At 45.5% G+C, this 25574-nt stretch overlaps 1 protein-coding gene across 1 annotated transcript in view; it reads right to left on the bottom strand.

Annotated features, from left to right (window-relative positions):
* LOC119397674 (Down syndrome cell adhesion molecule) overlaps nt 1–25574 on the bottom strand; it is a 68155-nt gene that overhangs the window by 577 nt on the left and 42004 nt on the right. The window contains exons 3-9 of the mRNA XM_049417282.1: nt 13349–13468; nt 11223–11390; nt 9131–9278; nt 8539–8687; nt 7015–7137; nt 2557–2721; nt 1071–1141 (exon numbers count right to left, since the gene is read on the bottom strand). Of these exons, the coding sequence (XP_049273239.1) occupies nt 1071–1141; nt 2557–2721; nt 7015–7137; nt 8539–8687; nt 9131–9278; nt 11223–11390; nt 13349–13468 (944 nt within the window). The remainder of the gene's footprint in view (nt 1–1070; nt 1142–2556; nt 2722–7014; nt 7138–8538; nt 8688–9130; nt 9279–11222; nt 11391–13348; nt 13469–25574) is intronic.

The following is a 25574-nucleotide window of genomic DNA, read 5'->3' as shown; positions in this document are numbered from 1 at the left end:
AATGAAAAAAAAAGTGCATTTAAGCCTCCAGTAAAAATTGAAGACATGATCTCAGTTTAGCTGAATTTCTTTGTAAAGAAAAGACGCAGGTACTTTATTGCGTCAGTGAGCCAGAATCTTTATTTAATCGCCACGCAGCATAATTCCAACGTCGCTTAATTGAGTGGAGCGTGTGGTATCGACAGAGCGAAAGAATTGAAGCGTTCTCGTTAGACATTCTCGTTAGCTTTTCTTTCCGCAATATATTCTGTATGTCTGTTCTCGGATAACCTTTTCGAAAATCTAGGTAAGATCAGTCAAAGGCGCTCACACGGATGGAAGAACTGAGGAACAGTAAAGAAACATTCTAAATTAAACATTGTTTCGTGTAATTGTTTGGGCATTCCTTGCCTTCAAAAGAAGCTGGTTAATTGTGAGCTCGTCATTGGGATCGCGATGTAGGCAGAATGTAGAAATTCGACACCTAACTCGGCTCCCCTGACATTCTTTCCCTTGTTTGCCAGCAATGAGATCACATAAACTATTTCGATCAGGGCGAAAAACACTCGTATGCCTATAGGGGGCATTAAGGTGCTTGTTAAATAATCCCAGTTACTCAAGATTATTCAAAAGTCTCCCGGTATGATGTGTCTCATTATCAGATCGTGGTTTGCGCAAGTAAGACCCAAGATTTTATTTACTTTTAACTGCATCGAGATTCATTGCTCTGAGCTGCGTCATTTCGTTTAGTTTTGACAGCATACACCTCGAGCAGGTTGAGTGGTAATATTTAACATATTTAACAAACGAAAAAAAGGAAGAAAACCTACAATATTACCAGCCCGAAGTTCACATGGGCTTTCAAAAAATAACCTATGTTCAACGTGCATTTGACAGTACATGTGGCGACCAATGAAGTTAGAGAATAAAGTGACATAAAGTCTAGCTGATTCGTGGGGATTCGTTGTGAAACCAGAAAACACAAACTGCTTTTGTGTCGTCAGGTTCTTTTATGTTCACGTTTACACACCTTGCTTTCTTCCACGATGAAGGTGAATAAGTAAAGCGTAACAAGAATGCTGCGCACTGACCTTCCACATGACCATGAGTTCCCTTTCTCCGATTGGCGTTGAATGCACATCCGTCGGTGGTGCTGATGGAGCTGCATTTGAAACATAAAAAAATGAAACTAAGAGCCTTTATATAGACCGTCATGTCACTTAAAACAATGGTTGGTGCCGATTTTTATTGGATCACGGCTACATGCGTCGCTGGCTCATGAAGAAACACGGGTAATTGCTAACTCTCTTTTTTTTTTTTTCAAATCGACAGTAGCCGCCGTTTACGACCTGATATGCACTGCAGCTTGAGTCGTGAAAACACAGGCCTGAACTTTTCTGAATGCATGGTCGTAGTGTCACCCTAAGGGGTGGCACTTCTCCGGATCTTTTAATAAAGTTCTTCGTACCGTACCGTATGGTCGTAGTGCATCTCGGGTATGCTACATTAGCTGACTGTACGATAGAATACTTCCAGAAGACGATATATTAGGACCGTAAACACAACCGGATTACCCATAAGGAAGGCTGCCAAAGCCCTGCCGTTGCTTATAAAGACCACTGGGCTATGCGATCAGCTTTAAATGCGTGGTGGACGCTGTCGTGTGCGCACGTACTTGACTTGTTATCCACTCTCTTTTTTTTTTTGAAACCCCCTTCTCATAGTGCATGGCAGCATAATAGATGAGACCTGGTTAACCTCCCTGACTTTTCTTTCCCTATCCTTTTTTTCGGCATGTGCACGCAGCTATGGTTTATTCAGCGTTTCACGTCTCTCCTTTAGTTCTTTCTTTCCGCTGGGCAAGGTAGCAGAGCGCATTGCTTAGGGCTTACCTTCACGATTTCGGTTTAGTGTCGCTCTAATATTACGCATTTGTGAAACCTTCAGTAAGGAATTCAGTAACACTCTTTACTAGAATTAACAACGTTTTTATTGTTTATATTTAGATATATTTGTTGTATTCTTTCCTCGTCCGTCCCTTCTGTTACCACTTTCATCTAATCGCTGTTGAAGTCAGAGAGAGGAGCATCATAACATGTCAGCATAGTATCAGCGTCTTTAAAGTTATATCTTATGTGAGGATGGAATGCCAGCGCATACACAGTAAATTGATGAAAAACGCGTGCATTTCGGGATAATCTTTATGCCAGGTTTCATGTGAGGTTATGTCTATGCCAGGTCGTCTACAGGAAAATTCTCGTCACTACCTAATAAACAAAACAAAGGCGTCATGCTACGTATAACGCTCGTTTTCTTTTTCCTGACCAGAATAACAAAAGAACATAGACACGCATCGGTGTGCGCGTATACAGACGCAGTCGAGCCGAGCTTACGTGCAGCAAGAACCAACTGCGTGCCAGACAGCGGCGGTAGAAATCTTTACCGCGTTCCATGCGCAGCTGTGGAACGTAAGCGAAACCACGACAAGCGAGCAACTTTGCTTTGTTTCTGAGACACGGTGTGGTTTGTTGGCAGCGTGAGGTGGGCGACCAGAAAGAGGATCGGTCGTTCACGCACCTTCCTCGCTGGTGACGAAGTGCATGGCCACCGAGGGCCCGCTGAGTCCGACGTCGTTCTGCGACACGATGTGTCCCGAGTACTCGGTGCCCGGCTGCAGGTCCTGGAGGTACGCGGACGTCTCCGTGCCGGCAACCGTGGCGCTGGACAGCTTCCGGCCGCGGCCTGTCAACGCCGCGAGACGGGAAATTGATTCGTTTACTGTCGCTGGCACACTGCTCCTGCTGCTGCTTTTGTGGACACAGAACGGTCAGCGAATGTACGCCCGCCTTGCTATAGAACTGTGCAGCATTGTAAAGCCTGTTGCTGTTGTTAGCCAATCGGGCGCCAAATTCACGAACTCGTTGCGTATTGAAAATTGCTTCACGATGTTCCGAAAGTTGATTGTTGCCTGTCACCACTAACTAGGGTTTCTTTAGGCTGCCTATTGAGTGCAATTTATACACTTGCGAGGAACATTGCGAGCTTATTTCATGGCTTGCTGGGGGCAGCGTAGCTTCCTCAACAGTGTACGGTTTTGTTGCGGCATAAGCGTACGGAGCGTTCGGGAGAACAGAAAACTTTGCCAGGGAAGAGGTGCAAGAAAACGGGAGGAGAAAAAGTTTCGTGTTCGTGTGACAGGGTCTTGTGGATGATTGATCCTATACGCCCCCGGAAGGAGGGCGAAATGAATAAATACTGAGGGAGTGGACAGGAAAGAAGGGATGGCTGGGCCGCACGAAGGTTAAACGTGCACGGAATGTGGTTGGGGCTCTCGTAGCAAAGACGAGGTTTGTGGGTGGCAAGACAAAGACGCCACAAGGAATGGCACGCGAGAGAAGAAAGGCGGGGCAAGTGGCCGTCGGGTCCACTCGATTGGTTTTGGCTCTCTGTTTACTTTTCCGAATAGAACGGCACAGAGACGTCGTGCGGATCGCCACATAAAAAAAAGGGGGGAACAAACACGGGATGCTCTTGAGCCCAATATGATTTGCTGTCCTCTGCCTGATACAGAGACTCACTTAGCATGCATGTGTGGCATTAAAATTTGTATTTACCAGTACAGTAGAACCCCGCTGATACGTTTTTGAAGGGACCGTAGGAAATAAACGTAAAAGACGGGAAACGTAAGAGCCGAAAAACAGGAAAAACGACAAAATATTTAGTGGTACAAAATTTTATTTCAATGCTTACGAGCAGCACGAAAATTGGCGCGCTCAGCCGCGATCTAGTCGATGGATAGAAATGCGGAGCTGGGGACGGCCTCATCCACAGAAATGTGATCAACGTACGGTATGTGATTCTTTTAACACCAACAGCTGTAGGTATGAAAGAACTAAGCACACGCAATCACGACCAGCGCGGCGAGTCCGACCGCGAACCGCGCGCACGACCATGCGAGCTCCAACCAGCTCAAACTCCTCCCATCCTCCGACAAATAACGATGATGATGAGTCTACGCCAACGTGATGGCAGAAGTGAATGCCAATCTCGAAGGCCTTGCTTTTACGAGCTATTACGTCATAGACACCATGTTTGTGCAATACAAATCTCAAAGGCTATGCTTTTGTCAATAGTAAATGCCAATCTCGAAGGCCTTGCTTTCGCGAGCAATTACGTCATAGACGCCATCTTTGCAGTTCGAATCTCAAAGGCCATGCTTTTGTTTGCATCAATAGAAAGATCCGGTTGCTTGCGCCTCTCATGCGGCTAATATTACGGTCAAACCAAGGCAAGCTGCGTGAGAATGCACCATGGCCGCTCTCTTCGGTAGTCACTCGGTCGGCTCCGAGCGCACTTCGCGACGTATCATGCGGGAACGGTCCGACAGTTACGACGTAACAGCGGGGTTCCCAATACATTGTATCCTATGAGAGCTATGCCGGGACCGGCGGAAAACGACGTAACAGCCGGGAAAACGCAGCAGTGAGGAACGTAACAGCGGGGTTCTACTGTATATGGAACGCCTCGGCATTAGGCGCTCAAATTGGCACTTTTATTACGAAAGCAGCTGTTGTTTATTCTTCGCACCTTCTTCTTAATAAATACAAGCATATATATATATATATATATGTGTGCGTGTGTGTAGTGTGTATAGTGTGTATATATATATATATATGTGTAGTATTTTATGCCTATAAGTAATTTCCCCGTTTTATGTATGTGTGCGCATTGTTCTTGATCACTGCCAGAATTACCTGGCATTGAAACCGGTAAAGCTCCATAGACAAGTTCACGAAGGCGCTGGTGCATGACGCACTAGGAACGGAAGCACATCGGCGCTTTTTGTAGCGTTAGCTACACTTGCCTAGCCGGAGCCGATTTCGCGTGGATCCTCATGAGCCGTGCTGCGCATGCGCGAGGATCAGTGATGTCACACAGCTGGCTCACCGGAGCTGCCGGAGCCGCCATCTCACGCGCTCTCCGCCTTGTCTACGCGTTCGGGAGGAGTGGCGTCGTAGTCGCGGCAGACAAACTGGCGCCAGTGCGCGCGCAGACTCCGCCACCGCCGCGCGCGACTCACCGCCACCCGTCTGCGCTTTCCAGAGGAGTGACGTCGTAGCCTTGGCAGACGTATTGGCGCCGGCGCGCGCGCAGCTATTCGCATTTGCTGTGCAGTCGCCGTCTGACACTGTGCTGGAGTCGCTTGATAGCGTCTCTGACTGGCGTTTGCAGGTGGATAACGCCATGGAGGAGTGCGCAAATGCTGCTCAACGGCGCAGAAGGGCCGAGACGCTTATCTCATCGGATCCCGAAGTAGTTGCCTGGCAATTGCGGTTCAGCGTACGAAGAATGAACAGAAGAAGGCTAGTAGTCCTAGACAATCTGGAAAGGTAAGAATAATCAGCTGAACCTTTGCTAACGCTACGTATACCCTGGCATAGCCGAGCTAAGCCACTGCAAAATTTTTTGTTAATGCAGTTATATATAAAGTCTCTTGCTGCTATACTTCATTGCTGTTATTCTATAATCATTGCTAGTCCACCTCTACTTTGCAGCGTTTTCTACTCCTCGTCTACAGTCACGCTCATCCGTCCATCTCGCTTTTTTTTCATTCTTAATAATATTCATTTCTATTCCTCTCGTTCTTTCGCTGCGTTTTGCCAGAATACAACAGTCCTCAGAGAACCCAGTGGCTTGTGCTCCAAACACACCAACAGAAACGTGTTATGTATCGAAGAAACACGAAATGCCTTATCGCCTAGTGCGTCTGGAAGATTGCCACAGAACGCAAGGCCCCCCCCCCCCCCAAAAAAAAAGAAAGAAAAAGACCATATAAACAAAAAAAGAACGGACGGCGATTGCATGTGAACGCTTACTTTTAGAAGCTCCATCACGACATCTCTCTCGTGTAATGACGCCAGCGATTCGACGACGATTTCGAAGGCCGTTAGGGGCCCCCGAAAATGTGTGTCTTGCTCCGTCTGACATTGGAAAAGCAATATATGCGATGGGGGCGAGGGTCCTCGACATCTGGTCACGCTCTCTGTGTCTCTTCAGAGCTTCTTTGACGTTGGGGAAGGCTGTTACCACGACGTTGAAGTATTATAAGTTATTTGCAAGTGGAAAAGATAGTCATACTCTTCTACTGCTGCTACTATTATGGCTCAGAAAATTGGTAATCAGGTGCCGAATTACGGGGCTTTTTGCTGTATGTTTCTTTATTACTTCATTTTTCTGTCTGGTATATTTTTTTTTTTTTGCGCTGCAGGACTTATAGAAATGGAGTAGCCGATGTGACATAAACCACAGCCTCCTCACAGCAAGGCAGTTCGAATAGTTTCCTCGACCTGTTCACAACGTGCATAAAAGTGTCTCTAGGCAATCCGTTGTAACTATACCTACCTAGTTTGCGCATCTTCTTAAATGCTGCGAAGACGTTAATTTAATAAGCGTTATCACCCTTTCATTACTTAGCAATGTATTGTTCGTGGAAATGCCGGGACTCAATATTATAGATAAACACCGGTCTACTTTTCGCTCGCTGATAAAATGCAGCTTCACAAATTTTGTGATAGAAACAACTTGTTCGTTTGGGCGAGTAGGTCCATCTTGCATCATGTGCACCCATGTTCAGTGACACTAGATTCTTGACGTTTGGAAAAAGCAAGAAAGAGAAATCGTGAAGCCTATCAATTGCCAATGCTCAAGGTAATTGTGTCAGCGCGGCGCCACTCGGTTTGACCACTCATAAGAGATGTTTAGTAGATAAACACATGTCCGTATAAGCAATACGTATGCCCGTCATCTTTGTTTAATATTCGCGTTTGTGTGTGTGTGTGTGTGTGGGTGTGTGACGAGGTATAAGCAGTGATTTTTCAATAAATTTCAGGTTGGCAGTCCAGAGCTCGTCCTGTTTTGTGTGTCCCTTCTTCGTCCTAGTTTATTTTCTCGCGCTGCTTCAAGTCATTTACAAAGGTTGCTTCGGTCTGTATACCTTCGGCACCGCTGCTCGGTTTTAGGATGGCGGGCGCTCACCGTTCTCCCTCCAGTAGCGGAGGAGGAAGTGAGTGACCTCGGCGAACGGCTTCTTCCAGGAGACCCGCGCCGACCTCTTGCCGATGTCGTCCACTTTGACCCCGATGGGAGGCGATGGGAGCTCTGTTTTCGGCGAGGAAGAACGCCTTATTTTATTATCCCCGGAAGGAAATGTGGGTGACGTTAGTCACGGTGCCACTTAGAGCGCCTCTTTCTGTGGCTACTATTTGTGTAGAAAGAGAACGGACATTTCTAGGCAGGCGCATACAGGAAGCGCTGAACGGTTCTCTCAAGAATGCTTCCATGGTTACTTTCGTAGCTGCCTCTCGAAACTGTTTTAAAAAAAAAAACTTGTAATAATCTGCAAGATTAATTCTACGCTTATTTCCGAATTCTAAATTGTGGGAGCAGTTTTTTAGTCAGTGTATAGTCATAATCGGAATTCTTTTTTTGCAGAACATACGGCAAATGCGATTCTTTAGGGGTGCTGAAGTTTTATGAAGTAATTTATGCGAATATCAAGCAGCTCTACCTACTGATTATATAGCCCAACTAGCGCTTATATCGCGCCGACTCCGTTAATTAATTTCCAACGTTTCCTGCTCACTCAATAAAAAAAAAGATAACACTGCTTGTGTCATTTTTTCTTGGCAGTCATTGCTTCCCTAAAACAAGCAGGACAACTCAACATACCTATATAACACGCTGTTTGTTTCTACTGAAACAGCTCGTGAACAACGCAGTGCATAAACATAATTAGTACAAGTTATCAATCCGGGCCGCGCACAGACATTTCACGATGCTGTACGCTAGCATAAAATGAAAATAAAGGTAATAGTACGTATCCGAATATACAGTTATGTGTAGCGTTTAACTAATATATTCCTTCACTTAATTCCTTCGCCTCACATAGATTACGACATGCGCTATGTATCTATCTATATATATTTGTATACGTCGGAAGACCTTGCTGTTTATTTATGCAAGCAAAACAAAGATGCTCGCTGGTGGCTGAGAATACGTTTATGCGAAAGACGCCGGTAAAGTTATGAAGTCGCATCCGCCCGAGAGTAAATGGCCTTGTAAGCTACAGAGTGAGAAGGGCTATCATATTCCACCGCATGCAATACTTTATCGTTAAGCTCTTCTTGGCCAGCAGTTTCTATAAATCCTTGCTTTCTTCGAGGACAGAGATTAACAGCAGCGTCCCGGAGTGATAGCGGGCCATTAATAATTAGAAGACGTTTGCCTAACGCGTCGCCATCAAAGATTAACGCGAAGGTTCCCTCTCGTTGCTTCGAGCGAGCTCTCAAGGGATCGCATAACGTTAAGGCACGAAAATGCGCGAGCTGCTACCCCGACGCCAGTCGTTACGAGAGAAGGGCAGGGTTATAACAATTTGCCGGAGTTGGGTTGCCCCAGCACCATAAGACGGAAACACGGCGTGCATGGAAAAAAGGAGCGCGTAATGAGAACGTTAAGGAATGCGGTGGGACGAAGCGGGAGTGTAATGGCCCTACTTACCGAGCACGAAAAGCGATCGTATGGCCGTGGCAGTGCCGAACCTGTTCGTGACGTGACACGCAAATTCTCCGGTGTCGGCTAGCGCACTCTTGTGGATGAGCAGGTCAGAAGCGATGCCTCCCGGGAAAGAACGGTCAATGACGTCATACCTAAGACGTGACGGAGCAAGGCAGATTGTTGGTTCACAGTGCAGGGTTTTGCCCTATGGGTGATAAGCTAGCATTTTGGAAGCAGAAGAATAAAGTTTAGCGTCGCTTTTATGTATAATACTGCTAGGATAATAAATTATGTCTTTTTTTATTATTTCCGGCACAAATACTTTAGCCTCAGTGATTACACTCGCTTACATACCGTTTAATATGTACATGAAAACTGGAGAAGAGTAGAAAGGTTGTATTGTAACTGAGCTATCGAAATAATGCTTCAATTAATTTTTAATGTCGCAGTACACTTCAAAGGGTTTCGTTTTAGGACAATATATGCATATATCATCTAAACAGAGAAGGCTTGATGCCGAATATAGAGCAAATGCAATTATTAGCGTAAGCTTTCATTGGATAGTTCGTACAACAACTATTAATAATACGCTCACCGTTCCTTGAGAGACTTCTCGATAGACTTATCGTCTTTGACCCAGGCTATTTGTAGTGGCTCTTCCCCGGATGCTCCGCAGTGCAGTGTCACGATGTTGCCCAAGCGCACCTTTATGGTGTCGTGTAGCTTCCGTATTAACGGCGGCACTGCGTTCCACAAATATCTCTTCAGTCAAACATACGTGCCACTTTGTAGTTTGCGTGGTACAACAGTCATATCTGAGCTCTGCATAGAATGACCTTGTTTTACAACGCGAAGTACACGGTAAAACAAGGTGATGCAGAGCTGAGATATGCAAATAACGATATTACACAGACGACATACGTTCCACAATATGAATCTTATACGCGTGTTTTGATATCATCACTGCATTTTAGTGATACGGTGAAGTGTCTTTGCGGAGTATTGCGGTGAACAGAACGGAGAACTTGCGCATGTGCTTAGCTCTAAACGTGTCCTTGTTTAGCATGCTTTAGAGATACCTCAAGGCCACAAGTTGGGCAATGGTGACGCTAAAGCTGGAAACAAGACTCGTTCGTGATTTGGGAACTTGCCGAGGACTGAGCGTGACGAGGAATGAGGTGTTCGTATACAAGATAAGATCGGCTCTTCTTTCTTGTGTGTGAACACCTTCCGGCATGCTACCATCGTGGACTGTCTCAACCAACGGGCCCCTGTGGCTCCAGCTGTCACCCGAGCGCTTTTATTTGGCTACTCGGAAGAACCTTCGCGGCATGGGCGTCCGGAGGTGGGAGAAGGGGGGGGGGGTCTCCCCGGGAATATTGGTTGAAAATTTTCTATACAGTAGAAATAAGCTACTGTCAAAATAAACAAGTACAGCCGTGTTACAGTAATAAGCTACACGACTTGATCAGCACAATCAGTTCCCGCATGTCCATGTGGAACGCCCTTCAGGATTGCGAGTCAACTTTTCGTGTTACACACTGTGAGTAATGTTGCCGGTTATGTCGTGGCAATGAAAGAAAAGCTGGCTGTTCTGGATGCCACTCCGCCCCCCCTCCTCCTGCGGATGCACCCCCCTGCAAAAAGTTCTGCCGACGCTCTCGCTTGGCGGCCCGTTTTATCAAAATCTCAGGCTTCCTCCCAAGGCCTCCGTTTGCCAGCACTTCAATTCTGCACGCTGTGCTTCACATCATAACAAAGCACATTTTCAAATACGAAACGCACACACATACATTTTTGCCCCATCCACACCGCCTGCTGACCAAGGATACTATGGATACGAACTTATACAGCAAAAGCTAAGGGATTAATTCACTATGACTTTGTTTTAATCGTTGCTTTCGGTCAGTCCACCGCCTTTATTAACACTACGCCCGACATAATTTGCCAACATAAAAAAAGTACATTGCGGAGTATTGAGTGCCAAAAACCACAGTGATTATGAGGCACACCGTAGTGGGGGACTCCTGAGTATAATTATGATCAGCTGGGGATTTTTAACGTGCATCTAAACCTAAGTACACGGGTTACATTGCACATCGGCCCTCACCAAATGCGGACGCCGTGGTCGGAAATCAAACGGGCGTTCATTACAGCTGCTGATCTACTCCGGCGGGTAGAAACAAAGTTGCATATTGTTACCAAAGTACTGAGGAGCTGTGCTTCGTGAATACGAACCCAGAAGCATGATTTGGGAGAAAGTGCTTATGCTCGAACAGTTGCTAATATTAGGTGTCTGTCAGTCATGGCGTCTGAAATATTATTAGCGAGAGCGGCTGGACAAAGTTAAACATCACTTGGAAACAGAGCGAAAAGCTTCATAAATACGGGCACTGCCAGCAATACGGTGAACCCGGTCATACTTGTAGTTTTACTTTGAATCAGCTTCGCAACCCCAGTCAGCGTGGAGACAGAAGCTGAGATGAAACCAAAATGAAAGGTTAGCGAGAATAAAACGGATCCCCTCTGCTGGCGCTAATGAGTTTCGCTGGACCACGGCATCCTGACATGTGTCACCCAAGCGAAAGGGTCAACTTCTCTTCGCCCTCCCCTCCCTCTCCGTGCTTGTATTTATTTTTCTCGCGACAAGAGTGATTGGTTCCAAGTGGGGGTGGGAGCAAACTTACCACTTACTGTGAGATTGATGGTCTTGGTTATCAGCGTGCCGACACCATTCTCGACGTCACATCGGTACAGACCGGAATCGGACGATCTAACGCTCGTGATGAGCAGACTGCCATTGGCGAGGACAGTTATGTGATCGTCTTTGTTTCCGAGTACCGTTTCGGATGGATCTGGAAGGAAGACGAGTACGCTCTTATTCACGCTGTTTCAGCACAGGTCGTCGTCGTGTAAAATTTAAGCGAGTGGTTCTTTGCTGAGTGTTACAACGTCGACAGCTGCATAATAAATACATAGTTATTCTTAATGTCTCTTTATCTAGCACTTCCAATTTTTCGCTGTACTGAACGAGTACTGAGCGCTTTTGTTTGCCTGTTCTGCTTCATATTGTGTTTTAAGATATACCTGAAACTTCAGAGTAGTGCGTCTCTCAAGATTAACGAAAATGATCTGTATCGTGTTTTCGATAAGTGCATAGTGTTGCCCCAACTCTGACGCCGCATTTTTAGAGGAAACTTTCAGCACAGCGTTCTGCTTCATTTAAAGTTAGATATATATTTAACTTTAATATATTGTAAGGCATTTTGGAAGAATCACTAGCTGTTATTGCTTTAGCGAGAATATTGGAGAAATTTTATAGTAGCTTGGTAGGAAAAAGTATAACAGTAAAAACAACGACAGTAAGCCTTAGAGGAAACAGCCCTGCTAACACTACAAAGAAAACAAATTTTCTCTTGGCCGGCGGGTGGACAAACAAAGTAAATAAATGCGGGCCTGAGACCAGCTTTACTATGTCGCTTTTCTCGCCGCTTGACCATTCCTCAGCTCTCGTGTGGAAACAGAGGCGGGCGCTGTCGGAAAGTCGCTCAGCACAGCCATCGCAGTTTGCTCAGCCGTATACGTAGCACGCACTTGCAGGCTGTAGATCGAACCGTTTAGGGCGAGACGCGGATCAATATGAGGCCTGCCTTCCGTCGAGAAAGCGCAAGACGTCCCCCCATGCTCTCCGCCGAAGTGCATCAGCTGGAAGGAACGGCACTCATTTTCCTGCGCCAACCGAGCGGCGACCATCTATGAAGTCATAAAACAGGCTTATAGCCGCCGACCACCCCTTCGGCGTGTCGACACTGCCGGGAAACAGAGCTACGCCGCGCACGCCCCTCCCTCAGCGAGGGTTTCCGGCATCAGCCGTTCGCCCTTACGACTTCCGAAGTAAACACAGAACTCCGAAGGGCATTGACGTAGCTACATACGTTCAGCGTTTAGGCACAAGGGCAAGCACACGCTCTATTAGTAATGTAGTGGACACGTATGCCCCATGTCACTAAAACTGTACTGCGTTCTGGAAGCGAGAAGCTGGTGCTAGGTGAGTTAGCGGTCAGAAGAAAACAATGACAGAGCCCGTAGAAGAATCAATGGTTGAGTGTCCTCGCAGTAATAACGTCGGCTGTAGCGAGTGGCCATTCCAAGGTTCCATGCCAGTCACGATTAAGTTCCAACTGTCTCGTTAATGCAGCTGCACGTCGCCTCCCGGTTCCGTGACAATGCACAGTTTTATAGGGACAGACCGGAACAACAGGGGAGGCGCATAGTAAGGAAAAGCGGACCAGGCAGAAACACACATACCAACTGGACATCTGACACGTCCTTACCTAGCGGGAGACAGAAACAGAAGGAAGTACAGGCCATAAAGACTGAGCGCATGCTCATAAACAGGAATGAGGCATAGAAAGGACATACACGCCTGCAGTAAGAGCAGCAAAAGCGAGAAGCAAGCGAGTCCTAAAGGGAGGTCGTGTAAGGAGGACGCACGACCGGACACACTCGGGAGAAACAGCGAGCCGAAACAAGCCGGGTGGCACGGGGGCACAACACACTCGAAGAATACAAAAGGCTCATCGCAGAAAACGCAGGACCGGGCAGCACTGGGGAAGGCCGGCGCGAGAAGATTGGAACAAGTGCGCCCGGAGGGTTGAGGTCTCGCTGGTGTAACTCTCTCCTGCTGCTCGGTTATAGGAAGGAGTAAAAGAGGAGACACGAACTGTGGTATGTGACTCGGGGACAGGATGGGGGAAGGAAGGCAGGGAGAACGGCGAGAACAGCGTGCAGTTCGTCAGAGGACGAGAATTACATTGGCTTCGTGTCCATTTGGTCACGGGCGTTGGGTGGCCCAGGGCGGCACAGTCGATGGTCAGCGAGCTGCCGACGACAGCTGCCCGGTCGCCGGGCATGTGCAGCCAAGTCGGTGGCACTGCAACAAGAGCGTCGAGTACTTACTTTCGAGATTGGTTACTTGTTATACGCTTTGTTTTTGACCATTGCATATTTTCTTTGTGCGCAGAAAGTCGCTTGCTGAGCCACGTGATATGCTGCGATTTTTTCGTCCCTTTCTCACTAAAGCACGCTATGTTGTAACAAGAAAGCGGAAGTTGAAAAGCTCGTTAGCAACCAATCGTAGATGGGATCTCTATTCTTGTCGCTTTGCTGTTTCGTTAAAAGTGCTTTACTTAAGCAAAAAGTATATTACTATTTCGAATAGTACCTCTCGAACATTGATGTTTGGATATATTATTTATCGGCTTGTCTCTTTCATGTACTTGGCACAACGACATTTGGGATTTTTGAAGGAAACATTGCGAAAAGTGTTATGGATGAAGCTTGACAACGCGGCAGCGCACTTCTCAATTATGCGTACATTCAGACCGAAGAAGTGCGATACTCAAGCGCAGAACCTTTGTTTCTGAGATATCGGCAATCGTTATTTGTATTCTTTAGCAATATGGGCTGCTAGAACACCGTCATCGTCTCTCGTCGGCCCACAGCTAATTAAGGTAGCGAAGGCACTTTCCTGCCCATAGAGGACGACGGGCATGTGAGGACGTCTTTGACTAGTGGTGCAATACCACACGAGTCAGTGAATTCACCGCTCTTTTCCTTCTCTCCTTACGTGTTGAAGAAGTGATACTATGCCGTCTTCACATAGGACACGCGCACCTCACACACAGCCTCGTTCTAACAAGACAATACAAGCCTACACGTGAAGCATGTGGAGATTAGCTAACAGTAAACCACATTTTAATTTCGTGCAAAAAACTTGGAACACTAACAAAACAATTTTTTACTCCGTTTTACAATGAACGCATCAATATTCATCCAGCACTAGGCGAAGATGTGCTTGTTGATAAATCATGCGTTTTTAGCTTTTTAAGGGAAGCAGGAGTTCTAGGCAGACTTTAAATTCTCACTGTGTACTTTGATAAACATTGTTGTTTACCTCGTCCACTTTCCCATTCTTTGAGAAGAGTGATGAGGTTCTTCATGTTATTAGTTGGGACCGCCGGGGCTTTTGTTCGGGCAAGAGCTCACTGAGGAGACTTTACGCAATTTATACCTTGTCTTTGGCGCATGACAGCCGTAGGTACTTATGTGCCATTAAACCCAACAAACAAACCTTATTTCCTTCTCCCCCCTCTCTCTCATCATTGTATTCCGCTTTCCCATTCCCCCGTCGAAGGGTAGCCAACCGGAGACCTTCCTAGTTAGCCTCCCTTCTCCTCTGTTTTCTTCCTTCCATGGCGATACCGAACACCCCCTCCTCATCAAAGGACAGCAGCGGGAAAGAAGCTTGTTGAAAAGAAAATGGGAAATCGGATCTGACTTTTTATGTTTTAGAGTTGTTGAAACACTGCCGGAGCCTTAAAAAATAATAAACGGCTTGGGTAATGCAGTTTGCCTTTTTCATTTCAGTTATCTTCTTGCAGAGTTTGATTATCGAGGTGTAGCCTTTGTAAACTGAAGCAAAGAAAATCAGGCGTACAAGTTTTTGCGAGTATTGTTTGCGCATTGCGAAGGCGTGAGACGTTGACATTACGACTTCAAGAAGGAAAGCACAATTTGCGAATACGTCGCCCAATTTTTTTTAAAGGTCAAGTGTTTGCTGATTCGTTCGCTTTTCATTTGTTACGCAAAGAACTCTCGTGTGGTTAGATTTAGGTGCACAAGGAACACCAGGGGGTCGAAATTAATCAGAAGCCTCCCCCCCGCTACGGCGCGTCTCATATTTATGTCGTGGTTTTGGCGCGTGAGACCCCCGAAATTATTATTACTTTTCACAGGTCCCTTCCTGAAGAATTCGTCGGTAGAAAAAATTGTACGCTTATCGGCATGATAAGGTGCTTGCACTTTGTGGCCTGCATTTTTCAGTTAAAAAACAACTTAATATGTTGTAAACTGAACACTGGCCTTGTCTACACTGCCCTAATGGTGAAGTATAATAGGGAGGAAATGTGTCCATGCTTGTTTATTGCGTTCTTCGCATCTTCAAGAGAATGCGCGACCAGATAAGAACTCTTTTTTTTTCTGCATTTTGGAGTCCTGCGCTCTGGACTTATACTTGAGTAGCTTTAATCAATTCAACTAAAATTATAGTTATGGTTGTAGATTTATAAAATTAAGCATATAAGCAAAACAAAACCTGCATAGCAGCAAGGTGTGTGAGCGGGCTAGTTGGTATTCCATAGCTACGCAAACAGCGCGGAAGAGACGCAAGGACGAGGGACCGACGAGAACTGGCGCTGTCACACGTGATCACATGCTCATTCGCACAGGCGAATGAACTGTAATCACGTGTGCTATCTTGTTTTTTTTTCTTTTTTTCATGTATCGTGTTAATAAATGCTGGTTGCAAGAGCGCCAGTCCTCGTCGGTCCCTTGTCTTGTCTCTTCCGCGCTCTTTGCTTTCGTAGAAGGACGTTTTAGAGATAAATCTAATTATTAAATATCATACCGCGCGCTCACAAAAGACTAAGAGTAAAATGAAGAGCAAGAGAAAACGCAGTTTGTTCCTGGCATTTTTAGCTTTTTGAGTTGCATGCTGTTTGTGTTTTGCGTGTCAATGATGCATTGATATTTCTTTTATGTTTATTTACAATAATCTGATAATTTGTCAACAAATTTTAACGGTATTTTACCATGATTCTCTGCTTTATTGTCATTTTTATTCACTTTACTTTTGGCAATTTAATTACTCTGCTCCTTTATGTAATACCTTGTGACGGGGCTCTTAAAGGTAAATTAAAAGGCGATGTTAAAGATGACGACGACGATGACGACGTGCACGTCGGTACGGTGCAAACGAAGAACGGCGCTTCTACACACCTTCAATGACGCCAGTGTCAAAATATTCCGTGCATTTTTCAGGAGGGTTCTTCAGGCTCAAAATTTCGACACCGTTGCCTACATTGTTTGTTTTACGCTCTAAGGGAAAAATGTATGTTATTTCTTTTAGGTCGGGTAGTGTTCAGGAAGAAATTATGCATTCATGAATATAGAGTCGCTGCTTGCAATAAAGAAATACAGAACGAGTGAAATATGCAAATGCGTAGCAATGTTACTTTTCTTTTTTTTTCTCGTTCGACCATGAACCTCCCGCTTTAAACTTTCGTTTTCGCATTTTCCGCTAGCACACGTTTTTTTACAACGCAGCTTCCAGGGGAAAGTGATAGCCTGTGCAGGCTATTCACAGGGGTGTATGCTAGGACGTGATGCAGGCTTATTTTTTTTTTCTCACTGCCAGAAGCGCCACGCCAGCTTCACGCGGCGTTAAACAAAGTTGAGACCGCGAAACACCCATGAATTTAGAAAGTAGTTTCTTGTTTCTTATGGTTGGAGCCAGCGCAGTACATTTAACTGTGTAACTATGTGCGGATTGTTCTCATTTTTGTTTCTTTTGCGAGCCTTTGGCTTGTGCTCCTCATACTTAGTTTTTCAGGATGCGCAGTATATTAAACGCGCATGATGATGTGAGCGTACGTTCTTACAAGTAACGCGAAAAAAAAAAAAGCATTATACTTTGCGATGCCGCTTGTCTATTTTACAGCTAGTTGAACGAGGCTTGAATAAATTTTAACTTATATGCTAAACTCGAGCTTGGTTCTGTGTCTTTTTTTTTCCCTTGAACCTATGTGAGTACATAACTGTTCGCAAATTTCAGCCGCATTCTTGATTATTTCGGGCCTTCCATTCATGGGGGTCCCTCTGACGTGAATTGTTGGACGTCGTGTTCTGTTTACGCTCGGACGCTGCTCTGGATTTTCGCGCATTTTGGCTGGGAAGGGCGCGTCATGCACCAGCGGCTTTCGGACGAAGTATCCTAACGCAATTTGCCGGGTTTCTCCGAGATTGCGGCAGCTCGCACACGCACTCCTTGCTTATACGGCGAAGCAGGCTGCGATGCCGTGGCACTTTTGTCGCTAAAACCGTGCAGTGGTGTGGAGGTTATATAGTCTGTGCCAGTTAATCATCAGCGTGGCCCACACAGAATTCCTCCGGTAAAAGTGTATGGGCGATCCGGAACCCTTCGGTTAAATGATTCAGTTCAGTCCCATGTGGACACCTACTCATACGTACACAAAATGCAGACGCAAGTAACTTTGCTATGGCGTTACGAACGAAGAATCGCTAGGAATATAGGTAAGACAAGACGCGCGCAAGTTCACAAATCACGTCGCACTAACTAATAAAAAATTGGAAGAAACAAAGAGAAAAAGCACGAGCGTAATTTGCTCGCTTAGTATTTGCCAGAGAATGTGTTATTGTGCTTTCTGAATGTACTTCCAAAATGGGGCGAAAGTTCTGCCTAAACCAACCAACGTCGTTACGGTTGTTCTCTCGTCTTCCTTGTCATTGGTTATTGTGATTAGCCAGTGTTCTGGCGGTGCTGCTGCCCCGTAACGACGAATGCTTGAGTGAGAATCGCTTTGCGGCCACTTCCGGCTTCAGCGACGCTGTACGCTACAACGGAACAACTGCATGCCTTGCCTTCACTGGCACTTGGGTTCGCGAGTTCTGTTCTTTTTTTGGTTCTTCGTTTCAAAGGGGAAAACCCATCTTCTTAAGTGCAGAGAACAGCGGCCCGAAGACCAGCGGAGCGTTGATCACATTGTGTGTCTGTGTATGCGGGTGAAGAAGTGATAGCCACTGATGTTGCAGGTCCTGGATCTAACCCTATTTGAAACTTTTTTTTCCGAACGTCCTCATGAAGTGTGATAATAGACTTGTCATTAGACTCACATATAAAGAAAATGATATAAAATCAAAAATTTTTTCTCGAGCCACACCTCTCATTTTGTATGTAAGATACTACTACGCCGAAGCACGCAAACAACGTTGCCTTGCTCAAGTGAAGAGCACGCGTATATCAGACAAGAGTACTGATGACGAATGCAGTTCAGTTATTTTACTTGTCGAAGAGAGATTGCTCACTCGCATGCGCCTTGCGAACTGTCACTCCAATAAATAACATACGAAACAGTCTCCTTTGATTACAGTGCATTATGTCCAACCAGCTATACCCTTACTGACTTGCGTCACGATCGAAACTGTAATATCGTTAGCGTACCCGCCACATTGGTCTAGTGGCTATGGTGCTCGACTGCTGACCCGCAGGTCGCGGAATCGAAACCCGGCCGCGGCGGCAGCATTTTCGATCTTGAGGCCCGTGTGCGCAGATATAGGCGCACGTTAAAGAACCCCAGGCGGTCAAAATTTCCGAAGCCCTCCACGGCGTCTCTCATAATTATATTGTGGCTTTGGGACGTTACACCCCAACAGTTATTAATATCGTTAGCATTATACACAGTACACAGCATTTTTGTTTTTTCACAGAAGACAAGAGCACTGGAGCGCATCGTCGAATGTGGCACCGTGACGCTTCCGTTAAACGGCAATGGGACAATGGTGCGAATTGTGAATTCTGTCACTTAAGGCAGCGTAAATAATTTGTCGGTGTGGTTGTGACTTAGCTGCGAAGAAATTGCAGAGAGAGAGAGAGAATAAGAATAAAAGAAAGGCGGGGAGGTTAACCAGGGCTGAGCCCGGTAGGCAACCCTGCACTGCGGAAGGGGAAGGAAAGTTAGAGAGGAGGAGGAGAGAAAAGTCACTCTTTCAACCGACGTAACTGTTCCGCGTTTGACATCACAAGCGGCGAATCAGTCCGGTATCCTTGAGAAAACGCAACAGTGCTTTCGTTGCCTTTCGGAAATTGCAGAAAAGTGCATCTGGCGAGCGACGTCGTTTTCGAACTTCGATTCAATGCGGCTGAGATGCTCGATCGCACGCAGTGAGTATCACCGTGCGTTACAGAATACAATGTGTACGCTAACCTGTGCAACCGTAGTGAAGATGCGATATGGTTGCGATATCGGAACTCGCAGAATGCTCCTGGAGATAAAATGTTATGACACAAAAAGCTGAACAGTGAGAAACAATATATAATTGTTCGATTACTGAGCTAGTAGTTTGCAACGAAATCAGTTCCGCAGTAATCGGCCAAGGTTTAGAAAACATTCGAGTTGCGTGACATGGCTGCTTGAGATTCTGAGCCCAGTATATTTCCGACAAAACTGTACACGAAACCGCCAGCAAAAGACAAGACACAGGCACACAAGAGGGGCTGCACCAAGTTCAATGTCCGCGGATTTGCAATAGAACAAGCAACGCAACGAGCAAATGCTGCACAGCGGTTTCAAAGAGCCGACCGAGCAAAGTCAATCGGCGAGAGTTTTCACGCCCCAACGAGCGCCGCCTTCCTTCTACTTACGGCCGAAAAAGTCGGCCGGCATTCGATAGCGCGGCCTTCTCGCTGGAAACACTGAGCTAAGCGCTCTTTTATACACGCTTCGTAAACCATCGGCGCTGATAGCCGTCCTTTGTACATCATCGTATCTGCGGGCTACAACGCTCATTCTAATGACGCCTTCTTACGCTTCGCTCATCTTTGCCGCTGCTGTGTCGGCGCTAAATTTATACCAGCCCGGAGGCTAATGTGAGCGCCTGTGGGAAGGGCGTTTTCATTTTGTTTAATTTTTATTCTGATTTATTAATTTTTTTTGCGCTCCAACACATTGCAGATTTGCCCTTCGCTGCGCGCTCTGATCTGGCCTCAGAGGTATGTATAGATTTTCACTTACCCACGGCTGAGTGGAAAAAGACGAGCTAAAAATGCCCCAAGTTTGCTGCACACAGGTAAAGTGAAAGAAAAAGAAAAGAGGGGGGGGGGAAGGATATATCAGTGTGTAGGGCAGTGGAGGGTGGAGAGGTTGCATGGTGCCCAGGAATGGTCGCTATGTGAACAATCGATGCAATTCTAAGGAGCCCTCTTTCTTTCTCGTCTCCCTTGCAGACTTGCTTTTGGGCCGTTGAGAAAGAACGCCTCTCAAGAATTCGACACGCAGTGGTTCCTTGCTTCTCTTAGATTAGAGTGAACGTAAAGTGAAATAAAATAAGGATCTGCCCTCGAAACAGAATTAAGCTGGCACAGTGCATCCTACAGGCATGTGGTTGCGGTGGGGTGCCTCGTTCCGGCTTGTCTCAGTCTATTTATGCAGTAACGCTTGTCGCGCTCGTTTTTTCTGTTTTTTTATTTCACAGTTACAAACGATGTTAGGTGCATAAAGTCTTGGAAACACGAACAAGCGATACAGTACCCTCTTACGTCGACATTATTTTTCTGTTACCGAGGTATTCGCTTTGAGTTAAGGCTACAAATACGTTTTGCCTCTTGTGGCGGCGCTGCTGGACTAGAAGCTGAGCAAGCTGAAGTCCCCCCCCCCCCCACCCCCCAAATTTCCGAGTTGCAGCATTCTTTCTGGCAACAATAGTTTGTTAGTTCTTCTTTCGGCAACCTTTGTTGACGTTTTCAAAATAGCCTTTGAAAAGCGCTTACTCTTCACGGGGCCTCTTGAGAGTGGCGGCACGTACATGTCATGAGGCGTTCATGGCATCGATAAGTGTTTCTGCGTGCTTTGTAAGACGCCAAGGCCGCGTGATGTTGAGAAAGACAGAGCTAGTGATAGCTTCTAGAGGGCTGAATTCACCGATCTTTGAGTGCTTATGTGCTGCTTAGAAGTGGGCGTAGTCACTCATTACGTATCGATACTGGTCAGCAATAAAGAAGGGCGTGACCGGACTTCAGTGTTTATTTAAAATTCCTGGCCCAAGGGACACTCCAGCTACAGTTGAGTCTAGCGCCCTTTCCACTTTGTTGCGTGGAAATATAGACTACAAAAAATTGCGATGCACAATTTTGTTCGATTTCGTCACAGCATATGTCACCATATCTCGTTGTTTTGCCTTCTTTGTAGAAAAGTGGGTCGACGCTGCTTTCTCTTATACTTATCGAGTGATGGCGGCGCCTTTATGCCGTCCCGGCGACCTCTTTTAATGTAACGCTGATTTATATACTGCTAAAAATGAACGAATAACGTCGCACAGAAAAAAAGAAAGGTCATGAAAACGACATATTCAAACCAGAAGTCGGGTGACATTAATGCAATAGAGACAACTCGCAGCACACGTTACAACCGTCAGCTTTGTCATTGTATTTAGTTTCAGCTACAACCCTTATTTTGAGGAAACTCTAGAATATTGTATTTGAACAAAATTTAACTGTGCTCAAAGCAGTCAGGCAGTGAAGTCAATAAAGACCGCGCAAAGTCTTCGTCAGCCTGGACCTAAGCTGACAGGGTCAGCGTTAGACATTTAAGGTTAATATTGCTTATTGTTTGAACGTTGCACATGGTTTGCCTGACACCCTTCGGAAAAACTTTTTTTTTCTGTCAGAAGGATTGAACTGTATATTTTGGTAAGTGCAACCATCGACACCACGCGAAATCACCTTTCTTGTTACGAATTAGATACATGAGGATTTCCAAACTGAAAGTTCTGTGCCGTGCTCCCGCAACCATAGTGGCAGGAGACTATAGGCATTACTCATAGGCCGAGGCATAATTTGTACACTGAGGGCACTGAGGACTCTGTTATGTTTGTTTTAACCTTGCAGCTCTGTAATATATCTACAAGTATGCTATTCAGACTAGCCCCAACTCAAACTTTAAGTAATGTATGAGTCATGCCGTCATAATTCCTCAGCGACAAGGTGTTCACTGTCCTCTTATTATTTATCAATATATTCCTTATCCACACGATCTTGTCAAAGGTAATGGAGCCCCTCCGCTCTCTTCGTGTGCATAATAAATAATATGCGTGCGAAACGTTGTACACACCACGGCTGATATGTTCGAGAGTGCAGCCGTTAGGCGCCCGTACCTGCACTGAGCATCGGCGTGCCTCGTCCCTCGTTTCCCCTCGCGACAACGGAGTAAACGAGCGCAGGGAAAGGCGCCTCGCGTGTGCGTCTGCCAATCAAAGCTAAAAACGCAGTCACGTGGCATGGCATTGTGGTCTCTTCCGATGCCGCCAGATGGCCTTGCCCTCTGCGCATCTCGGCTTGTTAAGGCACAGGTCACCGTCCCGTTATAATGAGGACTCTTATAGCACCTATCCTCGGCGGAGCCGGCGCGTGCATGGAAACCTTTCGAGAAATAGGCATTACTACTGGTGCTGATGTGCGTAAGCGCATCGTGTCCACCTTTCACTTCTGTCATGTATGGTGTTCGAAATGGATAAAGCAACATTCACCAATTATACGACAGTCATTCACACGACTTTAAGGCTTCCTTCATAACCATAAAGGACTTGTAGAGGGGTATTTTTTGAAGCAGAAGTGGGTCCTTTATGCATTCGCCTAAGGCGACTCGGAGGCGAAAGCAATCTCCTTTTTCTCCAGAAGGTTTCTGCACCTCACGTGGTTTTGCATTGCCTCCGTGATTGTCTCACCTTTGACCGATCGATGCTGTCACCTGAAGACGTCTTCATGGTACGTCATAGTAACGTGCTTATGACGCCATGGTGACGTCACAAAACTTTGCGATCTGTGACGTAATTATGACGCCATCACGTGATAGTAATTTTTTGCGTAACTTGTGTTGACGCCGATGCCGTGGGACGACGGTCGACGCCGACAGTCAATTTTCGGGTTCCATGAGGCATCTAAGGATTTCGCCTGAATAATTGCCTATAACTGTACATGCACAAATGTCTCTCAAATTCATTGGCTCAATATATCGCGAAATGAAAGCACGCGTAGTGTTGCATTCAAATTTCGCATTAGGAAGTATCGCAATGGTCGGTAATTTTTCTCTCACCTTCGACGAGAAGGCTGGCTGTGAAGCTTGTCTTTCCCGCTGCATTGCTGGCTATGCAAGTGTAGTTTCCTATCTGGCGAGCGCCGATGTTCTCGATGAGGAGCTCTGAGCGCCGATCGCGGTGGTCGACTTTCCACAGGGCCTCGGCGCTGTTGGACCCTTGGCCGGTCCCGGTAGGTTCGGCCGCTCCCACCCTGCTCGGCCTAATGGGCCGGCCATTGTGTAGCCACTGGAACGCGACGGGTAGCGAACCGCGCCGCAGTGAGCAGAAGATCTCGGCAGTGTCACCTCTCCTCAGGTTGCTCGGAATGAGGACGTGCGCCTCGGGAGATTCTGTAAATAATCGAAGAAAAATAGAGAAAAGCTCGCTAAATCATGCCGTTACAAAGAATGACTGATTATTACGAACATTCGGCCTTGCACGTCGATGCGAAGGTTTCGCCCTGTAAGAATCAGGCAAGGAAGCCTAGTTAACCTCCTTGCCTTCTCTTCGATTCCTCTGCGTCGGGAATAAATAATAATAATAATAATAATAATAATAATAATAATAATAATAATAATAATAATAATAATAATAATAATAATAATAATAATAATAATAATAATAATAATAATAATCAATCAATCAATCAATCAATCAATCAATCAATCATTTATTTAACGTGCCCAGGAACAACCGTAAGGTCTTTGTGCAGGCGCACGCAAAAAAAAACAATAAAAATAAACTATACAATACAGACAGTCTTCAGAAATAAAAAGAGCAAATACACGTAGACAAAGAGAAATGAACACAAAAGGGGAGGAGTAAAATAAGACAACACGAGAAATATTGAAGGGGAATGAAAAATTAGATTGCATATATACAACTGCATACAGCGGAAAGACGGAGAAGGGAAGACTTTGTACATTGTGCCATACTATGTCAAAACAGTACAAAGCTCGGATAAAAACAATGATTGTGGACTATGAAAAATGTCAAGATCAAGAAAATTAACATTATAGAGACTTTGTATTCTGTGAACGGTAGAGTGTTGGAAGAAGCAGGCGGGTACATGAAACGGTCTGTTCTCTCTGGTTAACTTACGCGGAATTCGAAAATTAACACAATTGAGAAGTACAGGGCAGGATATGATACCGTGGACTAGCTTGTAAAGAAACAAGAGATCAGAACGATTTCGTCGGCAGTGAAGTGATGGCAATGATAATAATTCAGCAGTATTTGAACGAGATTTTTTAGCAAAGCGATGGTTATATATGCTAAGGAATTTTTTCTGGACTCGTTCAATGGTGTTACCGCTGGATTGAGCAATGCCATTCCATATCACGGACGCATACTCCAGTTGAGGAAGACATAGCGCGGTGTACAATTTTCGGAAGGGCATAGGAGAACGGAATTCTCTAGACAATCTGCAAACACAGCCTAGGGTGCGAAGACCCCGCAAAGCAACACGCTTAGCGTGAGCTGAAAAGTTTAACGTGCTATCAACAACAACACCAAGATCACTGATCTCATAAACCTTGCATAAGGACACAGAATTGACAGAGTATTGAAATGACACGCTAGATCTTTTGCGAGTGATAGACATGAATTTCGTCTTCGAGGCATTCAGAGAAAGATTATTAGCGTTGCACCATTCGGAAAAAGAGCGCAAATCTGACTGCAGCAAGCGACAGTCGTTAACTGAATGAATTTCCTTAAAAATCTTGATGTCATCGGCATACAAGAGGAAAGAAGAATTACGAATGGCAAAAGAAACATCATTAACGTAAATTAAAAATAGGAGTGGGCCTAATACTGACCCTTGAGGGACCCCACTAGTCACTTTATACAAAGAAGACGTTTGGCCATTTACCGCTACATAACAATATCTATTGAGCAGATAGCTCTGCAGGAGATTCACAACCGACAAGTCAACGTCAAATTGCGCAAGTTTAACCATAATCAGTGTGTGGCTGACTACGTCAAAAGCCTTGCTCAGGTCACAGTAGAGTACGTCAACCTGTCCTCTCTGAGAAATAGGTGTGGAGATCTGCGTCATGAAACTAGCAAGATTTGTGGTAGTTGAGCGGCCAGCGAGAAAACCATGTTGATTAGGAATCAATGAGCTTTTAACACTAAAAGACAATATTTTGTGAAGAGCCAGCTCGAAGATCTTTGATGTGGCACATAGTAGAGAAATCGGGCGATAATTAGAAACATCTGTTTTAGAGCCCGACTTAAATACTGGGAAAACACGAGCATTATAATAATAATAATAATAATAATAATAATAATAATAATAATAATATAATAATAATAATAATAATAATAAT

The sequence above is a fragment of the Rhipicephalus sanguineus genome, chromosome 6 (assembly GCF_013339695.2).
Source record: "Rhipicephalus sanguineus isolate Rsan-2018 chromosome 6, BIME_Rsan_1.4, whole genome shotgun sequence".
NCBI lineage: Eukaryota > Metazoa > Arthropoda > Arachnida > Ixodida > Ixodidae > Rhipicephalus > Rhipicephalus sanguineus.
The sequence above is the reverse complement of the archived record's forward strand: the minus strand, read 5'-3'. Positions and strand labels throughout refer to the sequence as shown.